Here is a 26,224-nt window from a genome sequence, read left to right as displayed (position 1 = left end):
TTTATACCTCCAAAATTGGATGCAGGGTACAAAAGATGGGGACATGTAAATCTTAACTACATCCACCAGCTCATTGAGGACCAGGAATTGAAAACATTCGAACAGTTGATGAATGAGTTCAACCTGCCAAGATTGGATTTCTATAGATATCTTCAGATAAGAAGTTATTTGTTTAAACACCCAGACTGGAACTGCATTAAAAAATCAGACTCCCCGATTGAGCAATACCTGACAAAAATTCAAAACGGAAAGCACATAGGGAGACCAATATCTCATGTATACCGAATACTGTCTGCCATGAAAAAATGGGAAGCAGAGCTCGAAATAGAAATAAGGGAGGAGGTTTGGGATAATATTACATCAGAAATACACAAAGTAACTAATGCAAACCAATGGAGAGAATACCAGTGGAAAATAGTCCATAGATTCTTCAGAACCCCTGGAATCCTTTCCAAAATAGACCCCAATCAAACAATTCAATGTTTGAGGGGCTGTGGGGAAGTCTTTGCAAACCACACACATATATTTGGGATATTTTATCTTCTAAAGCCTGTTGGGCTTGTTCGTTTTTTTTTTGTTTTTTGTTTTTTTTGGGGGGTAACCATTCCAAACAGTCTTTAAACACAAAGTGGCTGTTGGAGGAGAAGAAGGACATGTTTTATATCTTGTTGTTTGTGACCAGTAGCTACTGCTTGTTTCCTTTTCTGGTTTGAAAGTAGAATGTAAAAATGAAAAGGAGATCGTGTGACATCTGAAACGTGTGATATGTATGAAAATGTTGCTCAATAAACATAAAGTTGAAAAAAAAACAACCTTTAATATTTCATCAGTGTAGTGTTTGACCCACTCTGACTTCTCCAAAGGGGAACAATTTGAGAGAAAAAAAGAGGCGTATCTGCAGTACTCGAAAATCAGGGGGGATGGTGGATTTTATCATATGGGGACAGATAATTTGTGCTGATTACAAATAATATAATATATTACAAATAATAGCACTGACCAAAACACCTGCAGAAATACTGCAGGAATGACATAGCAGCAGTTAAATGCAGCCTTCTGTAAGCTTTAAATATCCACTGGGCTTACATCAAATACATCAAAACACAACAATAAAAAACACTTTTCTGAACTTATCAATATGACTCTGTCCTTCACAGGATAAGTAAAATGGATCACTGCAAAAACTCAAAATATTAACAAGAATATTTGTCTTATTTCTAGTTAAAATGTCTCATTTTAGTAAAAAAAATCTCATTACATTTAAAACAAGACTCGTCACTGGAAAAAACAACAATTTTCACCTGTTTCAAGTAGATTTTCACTTAAAATAAGTAGAAAAATCTGCCAGTGGAACAAGATTTTTTTGCTTGTAATAAGAAGATAAATCTTGTCCCACTGGCAGATTTTTCTACTTATCTCAATTTAAAATTTACTTGAAACAGGTGAAAATTGTCAAACAAGTTATTTTTCTGGTGATGACTCTAAATGTTGAAATAGCAGTAAAACCACATTCATTGATGAAATGACATAAGGGATGGAAAGGGGGTATGACAGTTTTACAGGGGGGATGATTTTGACCGTTTTTATTTCAGGGGGGGATGCCATCTCCCCTCATCCCCCCTCAACTCCAGTACTGCGTATGTGGTGTAAAAGTTGTGTTTATTACTGTTTTATCCACTGCTCTGCTCTGCTCTGCTCTCATCCATCGTGGCCCCGCCCCCACGTCGCTGCGTCACTGCGTCAGTCACGTGACGGCAGAGGGGAGGCCTCGCAGCATCAAGCTCCGTCTAAACTTCACCGCTCCGCATTTACACTCAGGTAGGTGCGTTTATCATCTACATGTTACCACAGACTTTTTAATTTGGCCTCGAAGGTTCTGTTTTTGGTGTAAAACTACCAAAAGGTTGGTAGCGCGGGTGAGCAGACAGCCGCCCATCATCAGGGAGCCTCTTCAAGCCTGATTTATGGTTCCGCGTTAAATCGACGGCGTAGGGTAACGCGGCGACGCGCCCTGTACGGGTACCCTACGCCGCAGGTTCTGCGTTGGTGTAACGCGGAACCATAAATCAGCCTTTACTGTCCCGGTCTCCAGAGTTCCGGCTGGAAAACTGCTCAAATCTGGGAATTAAATAGTTGGTGCTGACAAAAGTGTGACTACAAGTTTATTATTATTCATGTTTATTTGATATGGACATAGCAATTACATTGGACAAACCAGATGCATTGGTTAAGTGTTTTAGCACAAGTGCTAATTCGCAACACTTGTCCATAGGCAGCTTTTGAAAATAATAGAGAGCAATAAAATATTAAGATAACAAGAATGGAAAAAAAATAAAAATAATAAAATAAATAAATGAAAAAAACAAACAAACAACAAAACAATTGGAAAGGAAATCAAAGAAATACAAACAATTTTCAATTGAGACGGATTGTGGTTGTGTTTTGTGTAACTTATTTAAAAAAAAGCAACCAAAAAAGACAATAACCTCATTAAAATCCCAGTTTAAACCTGAATTATGGTTCTGCTTTAAATCGACGGCGTAGCCTACGGCGTAGGTTACGCGGCGACGCGCACCGTACTCTGTGTTGGTATAACGCGGGACCATAAATCAGCCTTTAGACCAGTGAAGCGCATGCTGTCTGAGCTGGCAGTGTTAGCCTAGCCTAGCCCCGCTGCCCCTGGCAACAGCCTGGGATGCTACAGTGTGAAGGGAACAGGTCCCTGTTGCTTCTCCTGTCTCGTGTGCATCATCATGTCCTCTAATCGGATTTAATCTATTTCTGTCATCTGCGCCGAGACTATGAGTAAGTAATGTTGCTGGGATGATGGAGGCTCTGTGCTGATTTAACCACAGGTGTCAAAAGTATTCACATTCATTACTCAGGTAGAAGTATAGACACTAGAGTTTAAAAATACTGTAGAAGTTGAAGTATCAACTCAAGTTTTTTAATCAAGTAAAAGTATAAAAGTACTGGTTTCAAAAGTATAAAAGTAAAAGTAATGTAAGGGGGAAAAAAGCCATTAAGGACAAAAGCCATTGAAAATGAATGCATCTTAGTATAATGCAAATATATTAAAGATCCATATATGTGTACTATTGAGCATTAACATGTGTTTCAGAGAGCAGCAGGTATGATGACTAGTTGCCTATAAGTATTGTAATGGTGCAAAAAGTCAAACTTCAGAGGCATGTTATCATTTATCCTAACCTTTATTGGAATGTACATCCAAGTTTAGTTGCAGGAATCTGAGGGAACGGATGTAAGAACAAAACTGGACAAGAACATCTGAAACAACCACAACCAAATTCACTCTATCCGGATGGAGCAATTTAACTGGATAGTTTTTATTTAAAGGCCGAAATGAAATAGAGTAACGAGGCTGTTTTTAAAATGTAAGGAGTAAAAAGTACAGATAATTGCGTGAAAATGTAAGGACTAAAAGTAAAAAGTCGTCTGAAAAATAATTACTCCAGTGAAGTATAGATAACCAAAATTTCTACTTAAGTAAGGTAACGAAGTATTTGTACTTTGTTACTTGACACCTCTGGATTTAACCACAGTTTCCTCTGTGTGTTGTTGTTGTTTTTAACCACATCTTTGTTCTTTGGCCCCATGTCATTGACAGCTACAAAATCAGGCCAGAAATCTTGGTGTAATTATTGACTCAGACCTGAACTTCAACAGCCATCTAAAGTTTATCACTAAATCTGCCTATTACCACCTAAAAAACATTGCTAGAATTAAGGGGTTTCTGTCTAAACAAGACATGGAAAAACTTATTCATGCATTCATTTTCAGTAGGTTGGATTATTGCAATGGCATCTTTACAGGCAAGAAATCTATCAGGCAGCTGCAGCTGATCCAGAACGAGCCGCCAGAGTCCTTACAAACACCAGGAAACTGGACCATATTACACCGGTCATGAAATCACTACACTGGCTTCCAGTTAGTCAAAGGATAGAGTTCAGGGTTCATACGTTTTGAAAAAACCTGGAAAAGTCATGGAATTTTAAAATGTCATTTTGAAGGCCTGGAAAAGTTTTGGAAACATAAGTTCACCCCAAAAGTTTTGGAAAAGTCATGGAATTAATTTTTCTCACTTAATGATAACATTTAGTAATAACAGCCTATAAGGTAGATTTTAAAATTGATCAATACATATTTTGTATAGAAAAGTCTCACGCGTTCTCACGCGTGACATGCCTAGCTTCTTGCACAGCATGCAGATCGGTTATTATTACAGTTATTACAGTTATATTAGATATACATTACAACATATACTACAACATAGTGCTGGTATATCAGTGTTAGTTTTAAACAAATGTTTATTTTTTATAAAACTATAATTGTTATTAGATCTCCACTGTGGTGACTTTTATATAGTTTTATTCCCATATTTCATTCATACATTAATGTTTTAGAGGTCATGTATAGCCATGGAAACTTGCTGCCAAGTCATGGAAAAGTCATGGAAATTTGTTGGTTAAAATGTGTATGATGAACCCTGATTTTAAAATCTTACTGCTGGTCTACAGAGACGTGAATGGTCTTGGACCAGAATACATGGTTGATCTGTTAGTTCCTATGAAGCTCCCAGACCCCTGAGCTTCATCTGGATCTGGTTTGTTGTGGTTCCATAACCAGAACCAGCAAGGTGAGGCAGCGTTCAGTTATTCTGCTCCTCACCAGTGGAACAAACTTCCTGTAGACCTGAGGTCTGCTCCAACTGTAGATCCTTTAAATCAGGATAAAAACATTACTGTTTACTGAAGCGTACTCTTAAATTAAATACTTAAAAATACTTAAATACTACCTTACTTTATAACAACTTGTGCTTTTTATTATTTTACCTCTTTTCTTATCATTTTATTTCATTTGTTATTTACTGTTTAATTGTGTCTTGCTGCTTTTAATGTTGATGTAAAGCACTTTGAATTACCTTGTGTTGAATTGTGCTATACTAATAAACTTGCCTTGCCTTTGGTTTGTTCATGGTGGATTGGAGTTATGATCAGTACATCAGGTTTCCTGTCATGGGTGTCTTCTTCTGTCTCAGATCTCCTCCCGTGTTACCATGGAGCCATCGGGAAGCACGGCCAGCAACCACACCCTGAACTCAACAGGTTCCCCCTGGGAGGTCAGCGACGAGGCCAGACTGCGTCGCTTCCTCTGCTACGGATCGGAGATAGACGTCTACACCACCAGAAAGGAGGGCCGTTTCAGCATGGAAAACGCCGGAGCCCTGCTGTCCTTGCTCCAGGAGGGCCGGGGAGTGGAGGTGGTGGAGGAGATAAAGAAGTTCACTCAGGACGGACAAGCCGTCAGACTGGGGCCCTCCCTTTTCGCCTTGGCTCTGTGCTCCCAGCACTCGGAGCTGAAGACGAGGCAGGCGGCCTTCAAAGCCCTGAAGGAGGTCTGTCGCGACCCCGCCCATCTGTTTTCCTTCATCCAGTACAAAAAAGAACTGAAAGAGGGCATGAAATGTGGGATTTGGGGCCGGGCCCTGAGAAAGGCCGTGTCTGACTGGTACAACGAACAGGACGCCATGAGCCTGGCTGCTGCCGTGACCACATGTAAACAGAGAGAGGGCTGGTCGCACCAGGACCTGCTCAGGCTCGCCCACACCAAGCCGTCCAGAGATGGTGAGTGAGAGCAGGCCCTCACTGACTACGTTTACATGCAGTCAAAATTCGGGTTATTGCTAATATTCCGGTTACTGAAACATTCAGAATATTCCGTTTACATGCGTGAGCAAACAGGGTTATCCCTGTATACATGGTAATTAATCATTCTGGATATCTGGATCAAACCAGCAACGCGCGGAGAACGTCATGACGCAATTCCCGTCATTTCCGCTTCTTCTTCCTGTATCCAAATTCAAAACAAATGCTGCTTCGCGCAACTTTTCGCTCACCTTCTTTTAAATCTCGCTATCCCGGTACTTTCTACCGTCTACAAATGCCAAAATGTTCATATCCTTCATTACATTTATGAAGTGATTAGTCTCCTCCTCACTCCAAAAGTGTGGCGTGGTGTTGTGTTTACATGACTGAATATTCTGGTTTTAAAAGGAGTAACCCAGGGCTCATATTCAGGTTTTTAGAAACCGGAATATGAGCAAATTCGGGTTATTCAAAAGGGTTATTTGTGTTTACATGGCCGCGCAAATTCGGGTTATTGCCAATATTCGGGTTTTAAAAGGCTTATTGGCTGCATGGAAACACAGTCACTCTTTCACACCATCTACGTAGTATCAGCAGATGAAGCCATCAGTTAGCATCATTTTGAATTACAGCCTCGCAGAAAATATATTTGTGAGGCTCTTAACCTTTGCATTTATTTGTTTACTTCAGGGTTCATACGTTTTGAAAAAACCTGGAAAAGTCATGGAATTTGGAAAATGTCATTTTGAAGGCCTGGAAAAGTTTTGGAAACATAAGTTCACCCCAAAAGTTTTGGAAAAGTCATGGAATTTATTTTTCTCACTTAATGATAACATTTAGTAATAACAGCCTATAAGGTAGATTTAAAATTGATCAATAAATATTTCGTATAGAAAAGTCTCACGCGTGACGTGCCTAGCATCTTGCACAGCATGCAGATCGGTTATTATTACAGTTATTACAGTTATATTAGATATACATTACAACATATACTACAACATATTGCTGGTATATCAGTGTTAGTTTAAACAAATGTTTATTTTGTATAAAACCATAATTGTCATTAGATCTCCACTGTGGTGACTTTTACATAGTTTTATTCCTATATTTCATTCATACATTGATGTTTAGGTCATGTTTAGGTCATGTTTAGCCATGGAAACTTGCTGCCAAGTCATGGGAAAGTCATGGAAATTTGTTGGTTAAAATGTGTATGAACCCTGTTACTTGTTTATTGAGGTGAAAGTTAGAGATACATTTTGTCAGTGCAATTTAGTTGAATTCATCACTGAAAGTAAAACACAAGAAGGAAATGCTCATAATGTACAAATTGAAATCGCTAACAGAGAACAAGATAACGCTTCTACAGTCTAACACTACCTTAAAGGAGCATGAGGCAGGATTTATGAAAAAAATTCGTATACGTTTTAAGTTTTCTAGTAATAATGTCAGATGAAGCGTTCCAAACCCAAAAGAATGAGCTCTCTAGTGTATCTCTCCGTTACCTTGAACAGGCTGTGTGCTGCAAAATGTGCTGCAATTGTGACCGGAATTTCCCGCGCTGTCCTGCGGATGTGACGTCACATGACGCTGCATGCGCGTTCTCCCCGTTCTCCCGTGCCGGCTTCACTGTTGGCTGCAGTACCCCCGACGGCCGTCGTGGCAAAGGGTGGCGCTAGAGAGTCTCATTTCTTTAAAGGAGCCTCATGCTTCTTTAAGGTTGAATAACCCCTCTTGAATTCAAAGTTGCTTTTTATATCTGACTTCCACAGCCACTCTGTACTCGCCCAAATCCTGTGCTGAAACTGAATATGTGTAATACTGATTCACCTCTTGATTTTGATAAGTTTGCTTAATGTTAAGATGTTATCGGTTGCCCCTGTATTTCAGCTGTCGCCTTGGTCAGCAAGTATGTGACAAAAGGATGGAAGGAGGTCCAGGCTGCTTATGCAGACAAAGAGAACTCGGAGGAGGTTGCCAAAGTGCTTGCATACCTCCAGGTGGTGGAGAAAGTCAAACACAGTTGTGACGAGACGGAGGTCATCACTTTAATAGAGGAGCACAAGCTGGAGAGGGAGCAGCTGCTGACGGATCATCTCAAGTCCAAACAGGTGGGTGAAGTTTATTTCCTTAATGAAACGAGGAGTTGCACACCAGTTATAGTTGGAGACGGAATAACTGCCAGTGTTTCACGGTTGACCGAGTCTGGGACCAAAGTCTCAACACGTCATTTTGTGGAACAGCAGACCTATCAATAAATCGTCATCACTTAATCTTGGCGTGATATACATTGTTGGGTTTTCTAAAAGGCATAAAAAAAACCTGTGATTGGTAACAGCTGATGCCTCGCTGAGCAATTGGAGATTGTAGATCCCTCTGGACACACTTCAGAGTCACTGGATCTTTATCCTGTGGAGGGATTGTATTTTCCAGCAGCGGGATGTGCACTCACAGATGGACACTGTTTGACAGACCCAGGTATTTTATTGGGCCGACGTCAGCACAGTTTGCCTTGGCATTGTTTCACTAAGCACATGCAATCGTTAGATTTACTTCTGCCCAGAGCTGCATTCCTTTTTTCTCCCAGATTTTGTATCAGAGAAGGGAGAGTGGGACCAAATCTTCTCCATCACATCACAACGATTCTCAGTGGGGTGGAGGTTTGGACTCTGGTGGCCAGTCCATGTGTGAATAGGAAGTCCCAGGCTCCCTGAACCACTCTGCCACAACCTGAGCCAGATTAATTCTGCTGTTATAATCTTGGAATATATCCATGTTATCCAAGTTTTCTTGGGGGTCTGAACTGATTTTTGGCCAGTTCTGATTATCTTTCTCTGTGGCTTGACTGTGTATTATCCTGGCTTTGCACTTAGCTGACTAATGTTTCATTAGCCTCATACCATTTCCAGGGCTATTCAGTCATTTTTTCAGCAGTACTTTCCGTACTTTTCGGGTCAACTTCCATGTTCCCCAGTAACTGTGCTGTCGTGACGTGCTCACCCATGTGGAGGTAACACATGTTTAACAGCTTAGAATACTGAGATGTTCTTTTCTTTTTCTTTTACAATTAAAATGATTGAATAAGCAAACTTGTCAAGGCTGTCCTTATGATAATTGTACTTGTGATAAGGGCTGGGATCGATTCAAATGTCAAGAATCGATTCGATTCCGATTCTTAAGATTCAGAATCGATTCAATTCCGATATTGATTTAGGTTAGTGTTATTAAAACAGTTTTTTGAGCTGTTGCCTGAATTATATGACTGTAGTTCTGCAACATATTAATACTAGTATTATATTGAGATTCAACAGCAAGTATTGGCAGCTAATGATGCTGTAAGGACCAATCACCTCCCAGAATGCTGATATAACTGCTTTCAGAAACATCATGTGGGTCAGAATTACCAAACAGATCCAGGGCAGCAAAGAGAGGCCCTATGAAATCATTTTTAGTTTTTCCCACATTCCGATTTAATTTTTCCGTTTTCTGTGTTTTTCGGTTTTAAATGTTTTAGAATTTGGTTTTTAGCATTTTATGCAAATATAACCCCATGACAGTATATAAAGCAATGAAATATAGACAATTTATGCAATTATAACCGAAAACATTAATGTTTTCATACTTTTAAACATATTCAAAGGCAAAAACATGGCACCAGTTATGCTCGTGTCGTTTTTTGGGCAAAAACAAAAAAAATCTAAAAGTTATTTGTATGAAATAAATAACAAAGAAATAAATAACTCAAATATGCATTTCACTATCCATTTAAATTGCAAAAAAAGAAAGAAATTGCAACAGCTCAACAGCGCATGTGTGAATTAAATGACGTGACTACTGGGATTAAAGTTCACCAGGCGAAAATGTAATAATGAAAAAAAATCGATCTTTAGACATACGAATCGATTTTTAGGAATTAAAATAAAAATCGATTTAGAATCGGAAAATCGTTTTTTTTTTTCAAGACAGGCCTATTTGTGATTTGGAAAAAAGTGTTTCCCATACTTGATGAAAACAAAACTGCTGACAACCTCAGACTACAGCCTTGGCCGACCACAGGTGCAGACTGGTACTCTGCCCAACCTAAGGTTAGCGGTAGGAACATTGATGTTTTGTCCATTAGAATGAATCGTCCTCTACGCTTCAAAATCAGTATGTTCCTTTGTGTCATCGTAATTCTGCATCGAGACGCCTGATGTAGGTTTTGACACTTTTGCATGCAACTGTTTAATTAAATCTACCAAAATCTGGCTCATCTGTCAAGTCTTATTCTTGGTAACTTAGACACTCAGTTTTCAGTCCAATTATTCACCTAGTTGGAAAGAACGTTTTTAAAGAGGTTTTTCCCACAACAGTACTGAACCGTTAAAAAATATCAGCCAGTATCAGCCAATCGCAGCAACCAGTATTGGCTGATGTTTTTGGGCATGTCTACTAGGAATGGGCGATATTTTACCGTTCACGATATACCGTCAAAAAAATTCCCCACGGTAAGAATTTGTCATCTCGCAGTAAAAACGATAAATTCCCATTGATGGCGTTTTTGTGTAAAGCTGATTTATGGTTCTGCGTTAAATCCACGCACAACGGGAAGGAAGGAAGGAAGGAAGGAAGGAAGGAAGGAAGGAAGGAAGGAAGGAAGGAAGGAAGGAAGGAAGGAAGGAAGGAAGGAAGGAAGGAAGGAAGGAAGGAAGGAAGGAAGGAAGGAAGGAAGGAAGGAAGGAAGGAAGGAAGGAAGGAAGGAAGGAAGGAAGGAAGGAAGGAAGGAAGGAAGGAAGGAAGGAAGGAAGGAAGGATGACGTGTTTGTGTAACAAACATGGCGGATCTGAGGGCGAGGAGCTCATTTAATTGTTTTTTATTAATTCAATTTAATTGGTGTAGTTTAGTAGTATTTAGTATATTTTAGAGCAGTGATTAAGGGGCTCCAAAGACTGAATGTGGTGATAGATTTATAGTTACAAAGGTGGAGTTGAATTGGCATTTTTTTTATCGTCATTTTTATCGTTATTGGGATAAATGCCAGAAATTATCGTGATAAATGTTTTATTCCATACCGCCCATCCCTAATGTCTACTAAATCTGTGGATGGTTAAACCTGATCATTTAGTATATCCAAGTAAACCAACCCCCCAACCGCCGCCCCAGGTTGTAACAGTGTGCTGGTCAGCTCTTACTTCGGTTGTACCAGTTTTTACACTCTTCTTGTCCCATACGCTTGTTGCGGACCAATAATTTGACCCTCCCGAAACACACACGTCCCGTCACATTGGCAGAAGAATAGCTGTCTTTGTTGAACCACCCGTCGCTGCCCTGTGGAAGTTCACACGGAGGTGGTGCAGCGCTGGATCAGCATGTGATTACACACTATATGCTGGCATGGCAGAAACATTTGGGCGACAGCAGTGCTGTTGATAAAAGCTGCTTGTTCTGGGATGCCAGCTGCCAAACTACATCTTACAGGGGAAACATGGATAGGGGGGGGGATATGATATAAAACTGTCCCTATTTTTGTTTTCTTATCTGTAATTGATCAAACGAGAGGACAATGATGCTGATGTTGTTTTTCTGTAGGTATGGAAAGCCTTGCTGAAGGAAATGCCTCTCCATTCAATGCTAAAGATGCTGGGAAAGATGACATCGAGTAAAATTCTTGAACCCCGGAATTCAGAAACACAAACTATATGTGAAAGAATTCAGAGTGAATCAGTGTTGAAGAAGGTAAGACATAAAAATGATTCATGTCTTTTTGTTCTAATATGAGATATTGAATCAGTATTCAATAAGTGTTTCAATATGTGTTGAAATCACCAGGCAAAGATCCACCCCTTCACCATACTCTTGGCCTTAGAGAACTACAAAAGAGGCCAAGGCTATCAGGGTAAAAAAAAATGGGAGCCAGACGACAGCGTTCTCCAAGCTCTGGAATCGGCCTTTTACAAGAGTTTCATGGTAGCTCTTTCCTGTTTTCAGAGTTCACCACGAATGATTAGTGAAGACTGCAATCAGCAGTGAGATTAACTCTCTTTGTTCCGTCCTCAGAACGTGGAGCCGGTGGGTAAACGGCTGCTGGTGGCGGTGGATGTGAGCACCTCGCTGAGCAGCGTGGTCCCAGGAACAGCCGTCAGCACGGCCGTGGCCGCCGCAGCCGTAACCATGGTAAGATCCTGCCGGAGCAACGCTTCCCCCGTCTTCCCGTCTGAAAACTAGCGGTTTGAAGTAGGGCTGAACGATTTTTGAAAATAATCTAATTGCGATTTTTTTCCTCAATATTGCGATTTAATATGCGATTATTTTTTCAAGGTCCTGTTCTAATGTATTTTTCAATTACACAAGCAATAAATCAGTCTGTTTTTAAAATAAACAATGTCAGATTTATTTAAAGCACAGATTACAACAATAAAGAAAAGAAATCTGTAGCTTTACCTCTTTAACACGTCTACCCACGTCTGTACACACGAGTGTTATGGGTCGTTCTCTGAACCCAATCACACGACACCAAACCAGGTTAAACTTTAGCCAAAACGAGGCGTAGTTTAATAGAAAAACACAGAAAAACTCCCACAGGGAACAAAAAAACCTTCCTCACAGGAAACTCAGAACTTTTTCACAAATAACTAAAAAATCACAGAGAGAAAAAAAACCACCTGCAAACTAACAAACAAACCAACAAAGCTCAGAGTTAACAAAACGAACCAGCAATGAACAACTGGCAGCCGCTGTTTAACCTCTCCTCCTGATGAGCTGACGAGCTGCAGGTGTGGTTTAAGGCTGATTTATGGTTCTGTGTTACACCAACGCAGAGTACGCGGTACGTACGGCACGCGTCGCAGCGTAACCTACGGCGTAGGCTCTCCGTCGATTTAACGCGGAACCATAAATCAGCCTTCACAGCGCAACTCCACTGTCCGCCGACGCGCGTCCGGCTCATCGCCGCGTGCAGCTCCTCGCCACGCCGACTCCGCGCTCATATATTTAAAACATTTATAAAGCCCATATATTTATAAAGCCCCGCCTGGCCGAGCCCTAATCAGAATCAGAAAGGGGGTTTACCACGATTGCCAAGTTTGTTAACACACACAAGGAATTTGTGGTGGTGATTGGTGCAATACAGTAAAAATAAAAATAAAAATATAAAAGCAAACAAATATATGGAGATAAAATAAGAGATAAAATAAGGTAAAATGTATAAACAGAAATAAACAGAAATGTACAATATGAGGATTAAAAAGTGTCGGATATGAGTCTTAAAAACTAACACTGAGGCCGGGGTAGATAGGTTACACGCGGACACGCGGCACTGTTAACTTTTTTTCCCTGCCGGCTCTGCTCACTCGCAACGTGACCAGATCAAGTGCCTGGTTAAACCGCAGCCTTTCCGGTTAGAAAATCTCGTTTTATCACATCGCAATATTATTGCAAATGCAATTAATCGTTCAGCCCTAGTTTGAAGATATCGGGGCAGCGACTGCAGCCCATGTTTAACCAGTGCATGGTCATTTCTCTAGGGACGTTCATGTCAGGCTTCGGCAGAGGTGACGATGGCTGTCGTTGTTTCAGTACACAAGCATTAATCACCTTATCAATGATAAACAAACCAGAAATCACCTTGTATGTCATTTTCTGTTTATTTGACACCGACATGATCCACTAGGCGGTGCCCCTCACCCTTTTCTTCTCCTCTTCCATTTTTTATTAATCATAAGTATCTCATAGCCATCATTGTTGTCAAGTTTGTTATGCTGGTCTGCACCCCCTCACCTGTCTGTGTGGCTGTCTGCTATATGCTTGCTGACATCCTGGCCTGGACTGCAGGCCAGGATGATCCAGGTCCTGGTCCAGGTTTTTTCCCTCCTAAAGCTGGGCAGACACTGCGCGATTATCGGCTCGTTTTGAGCCGATTTTTCCAGTCGTGCGACAATTTTTTGGATCGGGACAAATTTTGACCCAATCGTTGCTCGTGCCTCGTGCAGTATACGTGGGGTAACGATGAGAGATTAACACCTCACGACGAGCTCCCTATCACAAATCGTGAGGTCGCAAGAAAATCAAGCGTGTTTGAAATCCTGGTCGCTCCTCGTGAAGGAATCGCACAGTTGAAGCAGCTACGACCCGATTGGCCTCATCCTTTCACAGAGAGCATGCGCAATAACTGATGTCACGTCAAAAACTATTATTTGTAGTTTAAAGTGTTGCAAATTCACATTACAAATCCCGTTTTAATAGCAGAAAAAAAGACCGCATTTCCCACGTACGGTGCGCGTCGCGCAGGATCCAGTAGATCCAGACTCATGCAGATGACAAAGTGTAAGTGGCTCAGGTCCCATGAGCATCTTAATGCAGAAAGGATGACTCGGCTGTCAGGTGACCGTACTGTGTGCGTTGGTATGATAATTGTGGTCAAAGTTGGAACAGTTGCTTTGGTCTGGAGACGGGCTCCCCCACGTTTGGTTGAATCCTGGGTTAACGGCTTGGCCTGTTGACACAGACTGGATTCTTTGGAAATTCTTTCCACGCTGTCTTGGTCCACAGCCCTGCCAGTGGTTATTCCCAGCAACAGCAGACATCATCACAACAGTTACCGTCCGATCTATCTTGGGAATTGAAATGCATTTAGAGGGAAGGATTTTAGTCATTGCAACTGTGTGCTCTTTACAACATTGTGTGTTTTTTGCACAGATTTTTGCCAGGACGGAGGTGGACACACATGTGCTGGCCTTCTCCGAGGGAACGGTGGCTCCATGCTCACTCTCTGCTCAGATGACTCTTGCAGAAACAACTGCTGAACTGGTTAAGGTAAGGCATGTTGAGGGGTCAGGCGGGAGAAAATACACAAGGACTCATCAGTTTACACTGAGAATAAGAGACGAAAAAGAATAATATGTAACTACACTTATCTATTAGGAAATACCTCAAAGATCTCATGTTACGCTTTCAAGAGCCAAAATAGAGTTGATCGTGACTCGAAGGCAAGGCAAGTTTATTTGTTTAGCACGTTTCATGTACAGGAAAATTCAAAGTGCTTCATACAAAAAGATTTAAAAAAATGCATTAAAAAGTAAAAAGAGTTTAAAAGCAGAATTTAAGGACTAATTAAAGGAGGTGCAAGAAATAAAAGTTGTAGTACATTATGGTGGATTACTGAAATGTAGCAGTAAATAAAAAGGCAAGTTTATTTGTATAGCACATTTCAGCAACAAGTAGGGATGTCCCGATACCATTTTTTTCACACCGAGTACGAGTATTTTAATTTGTGTACTCGCCAATACCGAGTACCGATCCAATACTTCTACCACAAAAATAACTAGGCTAAAAATGCAATGAATTGGAAGACAGGTTTTATTTGCAACAGAAATTAAATTTTAAACAAAACTCGGCCAGCGGGGCTTTCCTCCGCGCTGTCTCGTCGCAGGTAAATCAACTGCGCATGCTTCAATTGAAGCCGTCCGTGTGAAACAACATAAACCATCAAACAGAATTTAAAAAACTAAATGAAATGATGTTACACACTCTTGTACACTTGTAGTAGGTATGCACCTTAAAGTTGGTTGCGATCCGCCAATAAAACAGAAGAAGAAGAACATAAAAAATCCCATTGTTACAGTCCGGTTATAGAGAGTGATACCCGTGAGTGAGACTGGCAGTGCCGTTTAAGGCAAAATAGCGACAATTAATGCAAGCAGGATGTCAGCAGTGTGGACATATTTCAAAATAAGGGACGATGGCAGTTAGCAAGACAGACTGCGGGCTGCCGGCGCGGCTAACGCGGCTAACGGCTAACCGGAATGTAACAATGGGGTTGTTTATGTTGTACTGTGAGTTACGTGGAGTGTTTAATAAAGTTCCCTGTGAGTAAGGGTAATACTCAACCGTCCAGTTTGTATAATTAAGGAAGATAGAATTTACTGAAACATGGAACAGCTGGCAGCAGCCACAGAGCAGCAGCTCTGCTGCTGCTGCTCAGCCAGACTGCCAGGCCTGGGGAGCCACGGGGCGGCTCAACATCTCCCCCTAGCGGCGCTAACCAGTAGGGCTGCAGCTATCGAATATTTTAGTAATCAAGTATTCTACTGAAAATTCCATCGATTAATCGAGTAATCGGATAAAACATATTTTTGTTTAGTTAAAGAGCAATTATAAATATACATAAGATGTTAGATGTTAATTGACATCACTAAGACTAAATTATATAATCCAGTAGGTTCATGGCTGTGTATTTAAAAACCCTGAATTTACACCAGTTGACCAAATTCACTGATTCACTCAAAAAACTAAGGATCTTACCAAGAAATATTCTTATTTCTAACCTAAAAATGCCATTACACCTGATAACACACATTACTTAAAAGATTAGGTGTTTTTCCCACGTGTTTCAATTGAACTTTCATTTGTGTCAAGCTAATTTTAAGTTCTAGTTACGTTTTAAGTTAAAGTATAAGATTTTGAGTTTTTGCAGTGTTCATAATAAAATCATGAGACCTGCTGAGCTCATTACTAGTTTTATCCATGAATGACTACAGAGCTAAAATTGAAAACTACCCAGTTAGATTTATTACGTTTTTATTTTTCTGACATTTTCTGCCTTTTCTTTTAGTTAAAACTGTAGCGGGAACAGAGGTTTATGTACCGGGTAAATGCTGATTTATGGTTCCGCGTTACAACAACGCAGAATGGTGCGCGTCGCTGCGTACCCTACGCCGTAGGCTACGGCGTACCCTACGGCGTAGTCGTGGCAACAGAGGCCGCACCGCCAGCCGGAACGGCGCTCTCCACCCGGCGGAGTCTCTGCGTCGATTTAACGAGGAACAATAATTTTGGCTTTAGAGGGGGAACATAGAGAACGGACCAGAAGAATATAGCGTGGATTAAAAATAAAAGTTAAGCACTGAACTACATGTGTCTCCCGTCTGGGCCATTGCAGACTGCCTGAGCACGGCATGTTACAAAACAAACATACCCGCCGCCTCTTTCTCCCCCAGCACATGGATGTATGGTGCAGCGTCAGCGTGTTGTGTCGCATTAAATGTGGTCCGGGCGTAATACGAGGCTTTGAGCTGGTGAAATTAAACGAAAAAATAAATAAATAAATAAATTAAACGATTCCTCGAGGCAGAGAAAATTCCTCGATCATTTTTTGTAATCGAATTACTTGAATTATTCAAGGAATCGTTTCAGCCCTACTAACCAGTAACTACAACAACAATGAAGTATCGGTGCGTGGTATCGGAGACTTTTTGCGAGTACGAGTATATGAGAGCAGTATCGGCCCCGATACCGATACCAGTATCAGTATCGGGGCATCCCTAGTAACAAGGCAATTGAAGGTACTTTACATAATAAATATAAGGAGTGAAGAGGATGCAAAAAAAAGGTTTTCAACCTTGTTTTAAGCAACAAAGTTTCAGCAGCCCTGATGCATCCTGGGAGTTTGTTCCGCAGGTGAGGAGCATGGAAGCTGAACGCCGTCTCACTTTGTTTGGTTCTAACAGGGTACAGAAGTAGACGCGGCCGTGATGACCTCAGGTCTTCTGGATCAGGGATCCAGACCTCGTGGGCCGGTGTCCTGCACGTTTGACATGTTTCTCTGCTTCAGCACATCGTGGTACTAATTAATGGTCGTGTCATCAAGGTCTGCACAAGTCCGTTAATGACACAGTCATTTGTACCGTGGTGTGCTGAAGCAGAGAAACATCTAGCACAGCGGTCTCCGACCTTTTCTGAACCGCGGACCGGTTTAATGTCTAAATAAAATTACAAGATTGGCATTAAAAACTGTGTTATTTTCTCTATAGTAGTAATAATAATAATAATAATAATAATAATAATAATAATAATAATAACAATAATTAATAATAAAACATAATTTTGAAAAAATAAAATAAAATAATAGAAAATGTAAATTACCTTTACCTATAAATATGTTTTTATGTTTGTTTTCTCATTAATGTTATTTAAAGCCAGGCTTTTATTTTATTTGTTATATATTAAGGAGACCGATATTTAGTACTTTTATTTTGAAGGCGTCTCGCCGAGACCTTGTAAACATCCGGCGCTTCGGACTTTAACGGTTCAAGTTTAACGGCAGTAGAAAGTGTGTCTTCTTCCCCGACTGTGTTGATATTCTGCATTTCGCGACTTGTCACTTCCAGAAAGGGGGGGGGCAGTCAGAGCGTGGGTTGGTATACAGTACATGCCAGAATAACTCAGATTAGGACGCATTATCTGGCACTAAAAACTCAATCTCCAGAGCTACAGTTCGGTTCGACTACAGCCCGGCTAAGGTGTAGACCTGGGCCCTCATTTATCAACCGTACGCACAGATCTGTGCGTAAAGCGTGCGTACGAGCATTCCCACGCAAAGTATGGTATTTATCAACATGTATTTGTGCGCAGAAACACGTGTAAATATACGCACAGCTCCGACCATGCGTACGCACAAAACCTAGTGGTAGAACAGTAAAACTACAAATAGAACCCATTAAAAGAGTCTCAAACTTTATATGTGAAGTTTGAGATCGCTGAACTGTGACTGAACGGGGAACATGTGCACATGTTCCCCGTTTCCTCCAATTAATAAAAATTATCCATAAGACATCAGACATTTTGAATAATTGGTGTGACAAGCTATAAAAGACAGCTTTGGCAGGACGACCTGAAAAGAAAATACAAGTACCATTACCAAATCTTAATTTATGGATAATCTTCCAAGAAATATATCAAACATGGTCAACATAATTATTTTACTAGGTAAATATCACATACATAAATGCAAATGGAATAACAGAAAACCCCTCCATTGTACATCTGAAAAATGAATGTAAACTGTATTTAGCGGCCAGTGTTTCTCAATCCTGTTCCTCATGGGCCCCTGTCCTGCATGTTTTAGATGCTACCCTGCTTCAGCACACCGTGATAAAAGTACCTGTGTCATCAACAGAGTTGTGCAGACCTTGGTGACAAGCTAATTAGGACCATTAATTAGAATCAGGTGTGTTGGTGCAGGGAAACATCTAAAACATGCAGGACAGGGGCCCACGAGGACCAGGGTTGAGAAGCGTCTCTAAAACTAATCTGTGAAAAAAACGATATTGCCAAAAGCTTATATGAAACGATGTCTTTGTTTCTTCATTTTTATTAATACACTTCCCATAGCTTGTCAGTAAATGTATCTTTTTTTTTTTTTGCTCTCAACCCCCCCAAATGTTGAATATTTGTAGATAATTGATTATTTTGTTTCATTTGCCTTTTGTTGTAAACTCTACATAATTTTGTTCAATAAAGTTTGAAAACCTCCAAGCGGGAGCTTTTGTTGCTCCATATATGGTCAATTGGAGGCGTTTCTGAATGCAAATGACGGTAACCATGCACGAGCACGGCAGTTTAGAACAGGTGGGATTTATCATCACTGATGTGCGTACGACCAGCGTCCGCACGTTTGATAAATCCGGATTTTTTTGTACTTACACACATTCTAAATTTCACTCCTACGACAGAATTTAGGACCTTTTCTACACACTGTTGATAAATGAGGGCCCTGGCTTTTAAAAAGTCGATATCGGTCGGATTAAGGCGACAATTCCACTTTCTGTTAGTGCATGTAAACGTACTGAGTGAGACAGCATTGAGCTTTTATGCTCCTCACCTGTGGAACAAACTCCCAGAATGCATTAGGGCTGCTGAAACTCTAAGTTGCTTGAAGTCAAGGTTGCAAACCTTTTTATTTACTGTTGCACTTCAGTAATCTCCTATAATGCACTACAACCTTTATTTCTTGTATCTCATTTGTTTATTGTATTTTAACTGCTGTCTGCCTCTCTTTAATTTCTGCTATTAAACTTTTTTCTGTTTTTATTTTATTGCTTTTTTTGGTCAAACTTAAATCATGCTTTTTATTTCTACTATGTGATGTTTTAATGTCTCTGTAGAGCACTTTGAATCACATATAAACTTGCCTTGCCTTTAACAAATGTACATAGGTGGTTGCAGTAGCAGATGGGCCGTTACGCAGGCATTGACCTGACTGAACATATGTTTCTCATGACCTCTGACCTTTATGTCACAGTTGCCAACTGGCAGCACAGACTGCACACTTCCCATCACATGGGCCGTGGAGAACGGGAAATCTGTAGATGTGTTCATCATTCTGACCAACAACCCATGTTGGACGTTGACAGCGAGCCCGGTGGAGTCTCTAAAGAAACACAGAGAAGTATGTTTAGTCTTTGGTTTTTTGTTCTCTTCCAGTTTTTCTCATGATTTGGGAAGGAGTTGAATTCAATTAATTAAATTGTCTTCGGAGATGCACTTTAAAATATAAGGATTTAATTCAGGAAATGTGGTATCCTCCCTTTTCCATTTGGATCACTCCCATGCCAGCTCACAGGGGAACTGAGCTCATTCATTGGGGAGTCATGTGGATCCTCTGATAAGCTCAGCTTTGTGCCGTTGTGTAATCATAAAGCTCTTGTTAAAGTATCTTGTAAAATGCTAATTTCAGATTTTTTGTGACCGAGAGTTTGTCTAAATCCCAAAATAAATAGAAGCATCACATGATACACATGAAGTGCTGTGTCTGGCACCAGAAATCGTATACCCGGGTAACTTTTAAAGGTCACTATAGCTATTTTTAATCAATTAATTTATATCAGATTTACTGAAATATATACCGGGGAAAAAAAAGTTTGGTTCAGTGATATTATGTACTACTATGTACTAATTGTTTTCAGACTATGTATTGCCTAAATGTATTATTTACTCTACACTTATGACTAAAAGGGGACATTAAAAAAAAAAAAAACTTTCTGTGCTTGAGGGATTAAATTTATTTCTCAGAAATGACTTCCGAGTCCGAGACTGACACAAGTTAACTTTGTGACTTGGTTCTGATCAGCCCGAGACTGAAGAGTTGTCCCTCCAGCAGCCGCAGGTCTGTGAGGTCACAGAGCCGCCTCAGACCAGCGTGATTCAGCGTCCTGCTTTCACAAGCTGAAATATACCATTGAAACTTTCAACTGCTTGTTCAGATCTTTATTTCCCCGTTAGAATGTGGAAACAATAATATGGCTCTGTAATAGAAACCCAGATAAATGAATCATAAAGGAAAGTGTTAGATGGCGATGATGCGAGGACCTGAGTTATACAGCTCATTTGATTTATGGTCTAAAACATACGCAGACTGTTTCAATCACTTTCACCGTCGTAATTAAACAAAGTCGTGAGCAATCTTGTAATCGTAGAATGTGTTGGACTCATGAAGCAACTCACATTACATCTCCTAATGTCTGAAAAGCATTTAAGATGTATAGACATATTATAGTAGAAAGCGTATTTTAATTTTCTTAACTGCTTTGAGATATCTTCGTTGCCAGTATAAAAAAAGATGAAGCATTTTACGTCAGTCTTTGTTGATTCATTTTCCACTGCACCGGTTTACTGAAGCAAACCTTTGTTTAAGCTCTCTGAGACCTTTCTTTGATTTATTTTTGATTCCATTTTTACACGAATGTTTGTCTAATGATGTAATGTCGTGTTTGAGTGTTATGAAATTAGATAATGACGTGTGTTTAACCAGCATCGCTGCTAAATCAGGACTGAGGCTGGAATGATGCAGATTCGGTTGGTAGATCACATTTTGAGAATATTTCCATCTCATCTTCATACACAACAATACAGGCTCTGTGAGAGGCGGTGTTGAAGCATGTGAGATTTAAAAAGGTTTAAACACCAGTTTAAATAGGATTCCTAACAAACTCAAGGAAATGAAAGCAAGCATAATTAGTTTATCCACCCATAACCATGTCATAGAGGGACCTACCGGTATGCTGAAGTCACAACCTTCTAAACCACATGAATGTTCTCTTTAATCTTAGATATATGTGAAACAAGTTTTGTACCATCTGCAGTAATCTTGGACTAGATGTCCAGGGTCAAACTGGCGTCCTTGCGCTTCCTCAAAAACATCAAAGTTCCCGATGAGACCCGATGAGAAGTAGAAAACGAGGGGGGAGCAGGGTGAGGGAACGGCAAAAATAAAGAGTAAATAAAAGGGAAGGGCTCAACGGTTACGCAGCTCCTACGTTGATTTCAAATCCAGAAAAAAATGTGAATCTTTTTAACATCCGCACCCAAGTCTTATGCATAGTATCCCATATATGGGATCCAGTTATTGGTAATGTTAGTTAGTTAGTTAGTTAGTTAGTTAGTTAGTTAGTTAGTTAGTTAGTTAGTTAGTTAGTTAGTTAGTTAGTTAGTTAGTTAGTTAGTTAGTTAGTTAGTTAGTTAGTTAGTTAGTTAGTTAGTCTTTATTTCATTCATTAAAAGAAAAACAAAACAGTTCAATATAATTACAACAAATCTCTTTCCTTGAATGAAAGGGAACAAAAAGAAGAATAAGCTTATTTTATCTGTCCATCTGTCCCTTTTTCCTAAGAAATCAAATTTCAATTAATGTAATAATTAAAAAAACAAAAACAAATTACACAATAAAAAAAAAACACTTTCCAATAAACGTAATAAAAAAAAAAAAACAAACAGAAAAAAAACAAAACTACTACTAAAGTTATAAAATAACACAAAATAGCTGTCGTCAAACACCGATAGTCGTATTCTTTTTTGATTCAGAGAAAAAAATATGACAATGGTGCTAAAAAGAGAGAAGGAACAAAAAGAAAACCCACCTAACTTTTACACAATTATCATGAATTATCATGAAACTGGCTTTAATGTGGACGGTTATTGAGTTCTTGCAGGTTTGTGAAGGTGTCTTTGTCAGTAGTAGCAGCATGTACGTCACTCACAGAGCAGGAAGATCACAAAAATACAATCTTTTAACTTCATAGCGGTTGTTTTCTGGAGTAACAAGTTTTAAGGTCAACCCTACAACCTCAGAACTTCCACTAACGCATATTAATTCCCCTCCAAGTTGTTAATGTGATAGAACAGGTCTAAATCACTAACTGGATGCTATATTTTCAGATGCAGCCCCCCTCCCCCCAAAAAAGGCCTTTTTTAAATTACACATCTCTATGAATGTTTTTCTCCCCCTAGGGTAGTTTTTTACCTTCCAGTGTTTATGTAATAATTTATGTACTAATCTCTCAGGGGTCATGTTCTGGGGTCTTGAAAGATCTTAGAGACAACTTCTGTTGTAATAGAGGGTTTGCATTGACGTCACTTCCCCACTGGACCAGCCCCCTTACTAGCACTGAGTGGCAAAACATCAGCAAAAACAGCTGCAACTAGTGGAGAAGATGGGATAACAGCTGATTATCAGCTTAAATTAGCGTCAGTTGGACTTGACAGTGACCCATACAGTTACCCCAAGAACCAGTGGTCCATGGACATTAATATTTGGCCACAAATCCAGTTTCCTGATATTATGTACTTAATTTCTACGCCGGGGAAATACACGAAGCAAAGCTTGAAGGCTTACAAAAGTCTTGACGCTTGGTCCGACTTCAAGGCAGAATTTGTTGTAGAAATTAAAGTGATGAGGACACCGATCTTTATGATTTGACCGTTTAACGTTAGCTACCCAAAAATCCAACATTACCTGATACAAAATGGGAACCACAAATCCACGTTTTGGTGCCTGGAATCCAGTTGTTTCTGCAAATTGCAGTGACCCATTTGTCTCTCTTAAGCTTATTTTTTGGCAGTCTGTAAAACGATAACTCCGATTTCTTGCTAAATCTATGAGTACAGTCGATTGCACAACAGCTCTTTCCCATTTTAGATGTTTTCCAGTTGCTCAAACTGAAGGTTTACGCTGACACTCAGTCTTTCTGCCACTCAGTCTTTCTGACACTCAGTCTTTCTGACACTCAGTCTTTCTGACACTCAGTCTTTCTGACACTCAGTCTTTCTGTCACTCAGTGGGCGTAACCCGCTGTGAAGTCGCATCTGTGACGTCATGTGCATTCCCTCTATTTTCAGATGCAGCCCCCCCAAAAAAGGCCTGCTTGTTCTGTATCTGCCTTTTTTAAACTAGTCATCTCTATGAAACACCAGTGACGACTGACCGGTGTGAGCAAACCACCTGCTTGTTCTCCACAGGCGTCCGGCGCTGCCTCCAAGCTGGTGATGTGTGGGCTGACGTCCACGGGCCACACCATCGCGGACACGGAGGACCGGGGCGTGCTGAGCGTCTGCGGCCTCGACCTCGGAGCGCTGAGCGTCATCCGCAACCTGGCCCAGGAACTCATCTGACGAGGTGTTGGACACGTCTGGGAGTCGTGTCACGACGATACACAAAAGATTTGAACGAAGTAATGGCACATAACGGAGCGACCCGGCTCACGTGTCGAGGGGCCTAAAGGAGCACGAATCCAAAACGTCTAGTTTAGTTTCTCCTCCTGCGTTCCATCACCGATGAGGTCCATTGACAAAGTGTTCAGCGGGCTGGACACCACTCTGGAAATGTCCTTTTTTCCTTTTTCTTTTTTTTTTTTGTAAAGCAAGTACAAAGACGGGGTGTGTAGTGAGAGTGCCTGCCATGACGTCAGCTGTCTGTGAAGTGGACTGCTCGGTGCTCCGGATGGTTCTTTGGAAACTCGCTCACGGATAGGAGATGAAAATAAGTCAAACGGCATGATTCAGAACGTTAGAAGTGTAGGTTTATTTCCTGGTTTCCTGTAGTGTCCAGCTTGTGTTTGGAGTGTGACCTAGCAGGTGTGATGCCAAAAAGCTGGAAGCGGATTCCTCTCATTTATGTAGCATTATTATAAATTATTAACACATTAAAGGTATTGTGACATCATTTTTAACATGCTTTTAACACTATTAAAAGTCTTGGCCAACATCCCTCAAATGTGTCTAAAAGAGTGTAACAAGAAAAACTTCACTCTAGTATTCCATTCCTGGCTTTTTATGACAGTGTTTTTTTGCGCCGTGAAAAACGCTTCCTTTTCCCCCTTTCCTGTCAATCATTGCGCTGCTCCTCCTCCAAACCTCCTCCTCCAGCCATACGCTCACAGCGGCGTCGGAGAGTTAAGCCGGGAGCGACAGGCGAAGCATGCACGGAAAAGCAGCAGGGCGAACCACAGCAAACAATCATAAAAGTAAAGGCATGCAAGCAGCAGTGTCCCCTTATCTTAAGTCCAGTCAGTGGCCGCGGGTCTTCTTAGCAGTTTTCCTCCGGTGATTAGAACAAAAGAGGCTCTAAACAGCTCCGTGTTAAGCCTGATTTATGGTTCCGCGTTAAATCGACGCAGAGCCTACGCCGTAGGGTTCAGCGTATGGTGCGCGTAACCCTACGCCGTCGGTGTAACGCGGAACCATAAATCAGCCTTTATGGTGCGCTGGAGAGGAGAGGAGGCAGGGAGCTGGGTGGAGGGGGCGGTGATTTAGCGGGTCTATATGTAACGGCCCGCCACCAAACCACATGGGCCGTTTTTGCATAGTTATGCGGAAAATCCCAGAAAGCACACAATACACTGAATGTTAAAAGTTCGTTGTTTTTTGGGTGTAATTGATGTCAAGACACCCAACAAAACACAAAAAATCAAGAAAAATTTGTTTTTCATGTCACAATACCTTTAAAGAGACGATAACAGTCGTTCGTTGGAGTTTGTCCTGATAACTTGTGGTCAGAACGTGTGTGGGGTTTTAATACTAACATTTTTATTTTGCCTTTGTTTCATATCTACTTTTTTTTGTTTGTTTTCTTACCATTTGTTTACCCCTAAGCTTGTTTTACTTAAATCCGTAGTGGTCTGCTCTGCTCCTGCTGTGCTTGTTCCATAAAAGCAGACTTTTCTTGCCCCCCACGGTTTATGGTCCATTCTTTGGGGGGGGGGTTCTCTAAAGTTTCCTTTGGAAGCAAAAATCATGCCTGTCCTTTGGGACGTAAACTGAATTGAAGTTGGGATTTGTGAACAAATGTTCACATGTATTCTACATATCACAACTGTGAAATTACTGTATTGTGTTGAATGGCAAATTACAGCTATTTAACAACTGTTTACCATGACTGATTCTGCTAAAGTCGTGTTGTTGTAAGGATATTTATGTTATGCAAGAAAACTACCCCGTAATTTTTATTTTCTTGGAATAAAACACAGTGAATGTACTTTTGCAATAACTTAAATTATGGGGATTTGAAGTAACTGCTTTATGTTCCTCCATGCACAGAATAAGTTTGCTCGGCCCATATTGGTTTTGCATTAAGGCCTAAATCATTTTGGAGAAATTCACATTTAAAAATGTGGCGGTGCTTGTCATGAAGTCAGCAGTAACCGCTGAAATTTGTTATCATTCATTCAGGTGAAATTCAGTCTTTCTTAAGAAAACGGACTGCATGACGTCTGGCCATACACGCATGTACTTTAGTTTTTATGTTTGAGTAATGTTCACTCTTTTTTGGGGGGGCCAAAACTTGAAATCATAGTTTTTAAGCAACTGATTAAGAATGAGAGGTAATGCAGCATTTTTGGTTTTCCTGAGACTGCTGATGTGGCCATGAGGAATGTTAGCAAACATGTTTTACATATGGTTAAATTCATGTTTGAACCTTCTTCTCTGTAGTATTTGTAGTGACAATGTAATCACACCACTAATAAAACAC

At 40.5% G+C, this 26,224-nt stretch overlaps 1 protein-coding gene across 1 annotated transcript; it reads left to right on the top strand.

Annotated features, from left to right (window-relative positions):
- The first annotated feature begins 1,748 nt into the window (after window positions 1-1,748).
- Window positions 1,749-26,224, top strand: ro60 (Ro60, Y RNA binding protein). The gene is made up of 9 exons (XM_061732904.1): window positions 1,749-1,818; window positions 5,060-5,645; window positions 7,557-7,777; window positions 11,236-11,382; window positions 11,476-11,613; window positions 11,704-11,820; window positions 14,341-14,457; window positions 19,724-19,870; window positions 23,716-26,224. Exons 2-9 carry the CDS (start codon window positions 5,078-5,080, stop codon window positions 23,866-23,868), a joined length of 1,608 nt encoding a protein of 535 aa, XP_061588888.1. The 5' UTR covers window positions 1,749-1,818; window positions 5,060-5,077; the 3' UTR covers window positions 23,869-26,224.

This window comes from Cololabis saira, chromosome 10 (assembly GCF_033807715.1).
Source record: "Cololabis saira isolate AMF1-May2022 chromosome 10, fColSai1.1, whole genome shotgun sequence".
NCBI lineage: Eukaryota > Metazoa > Chordata > Actinopteri > Beloniformes > Belonidae > Cololabis > Cololabis saira.
Note: the sequence above shows the minus strand (reverse complement) of the source record. Positions and strands in the feature narration are given on the sequence as shown.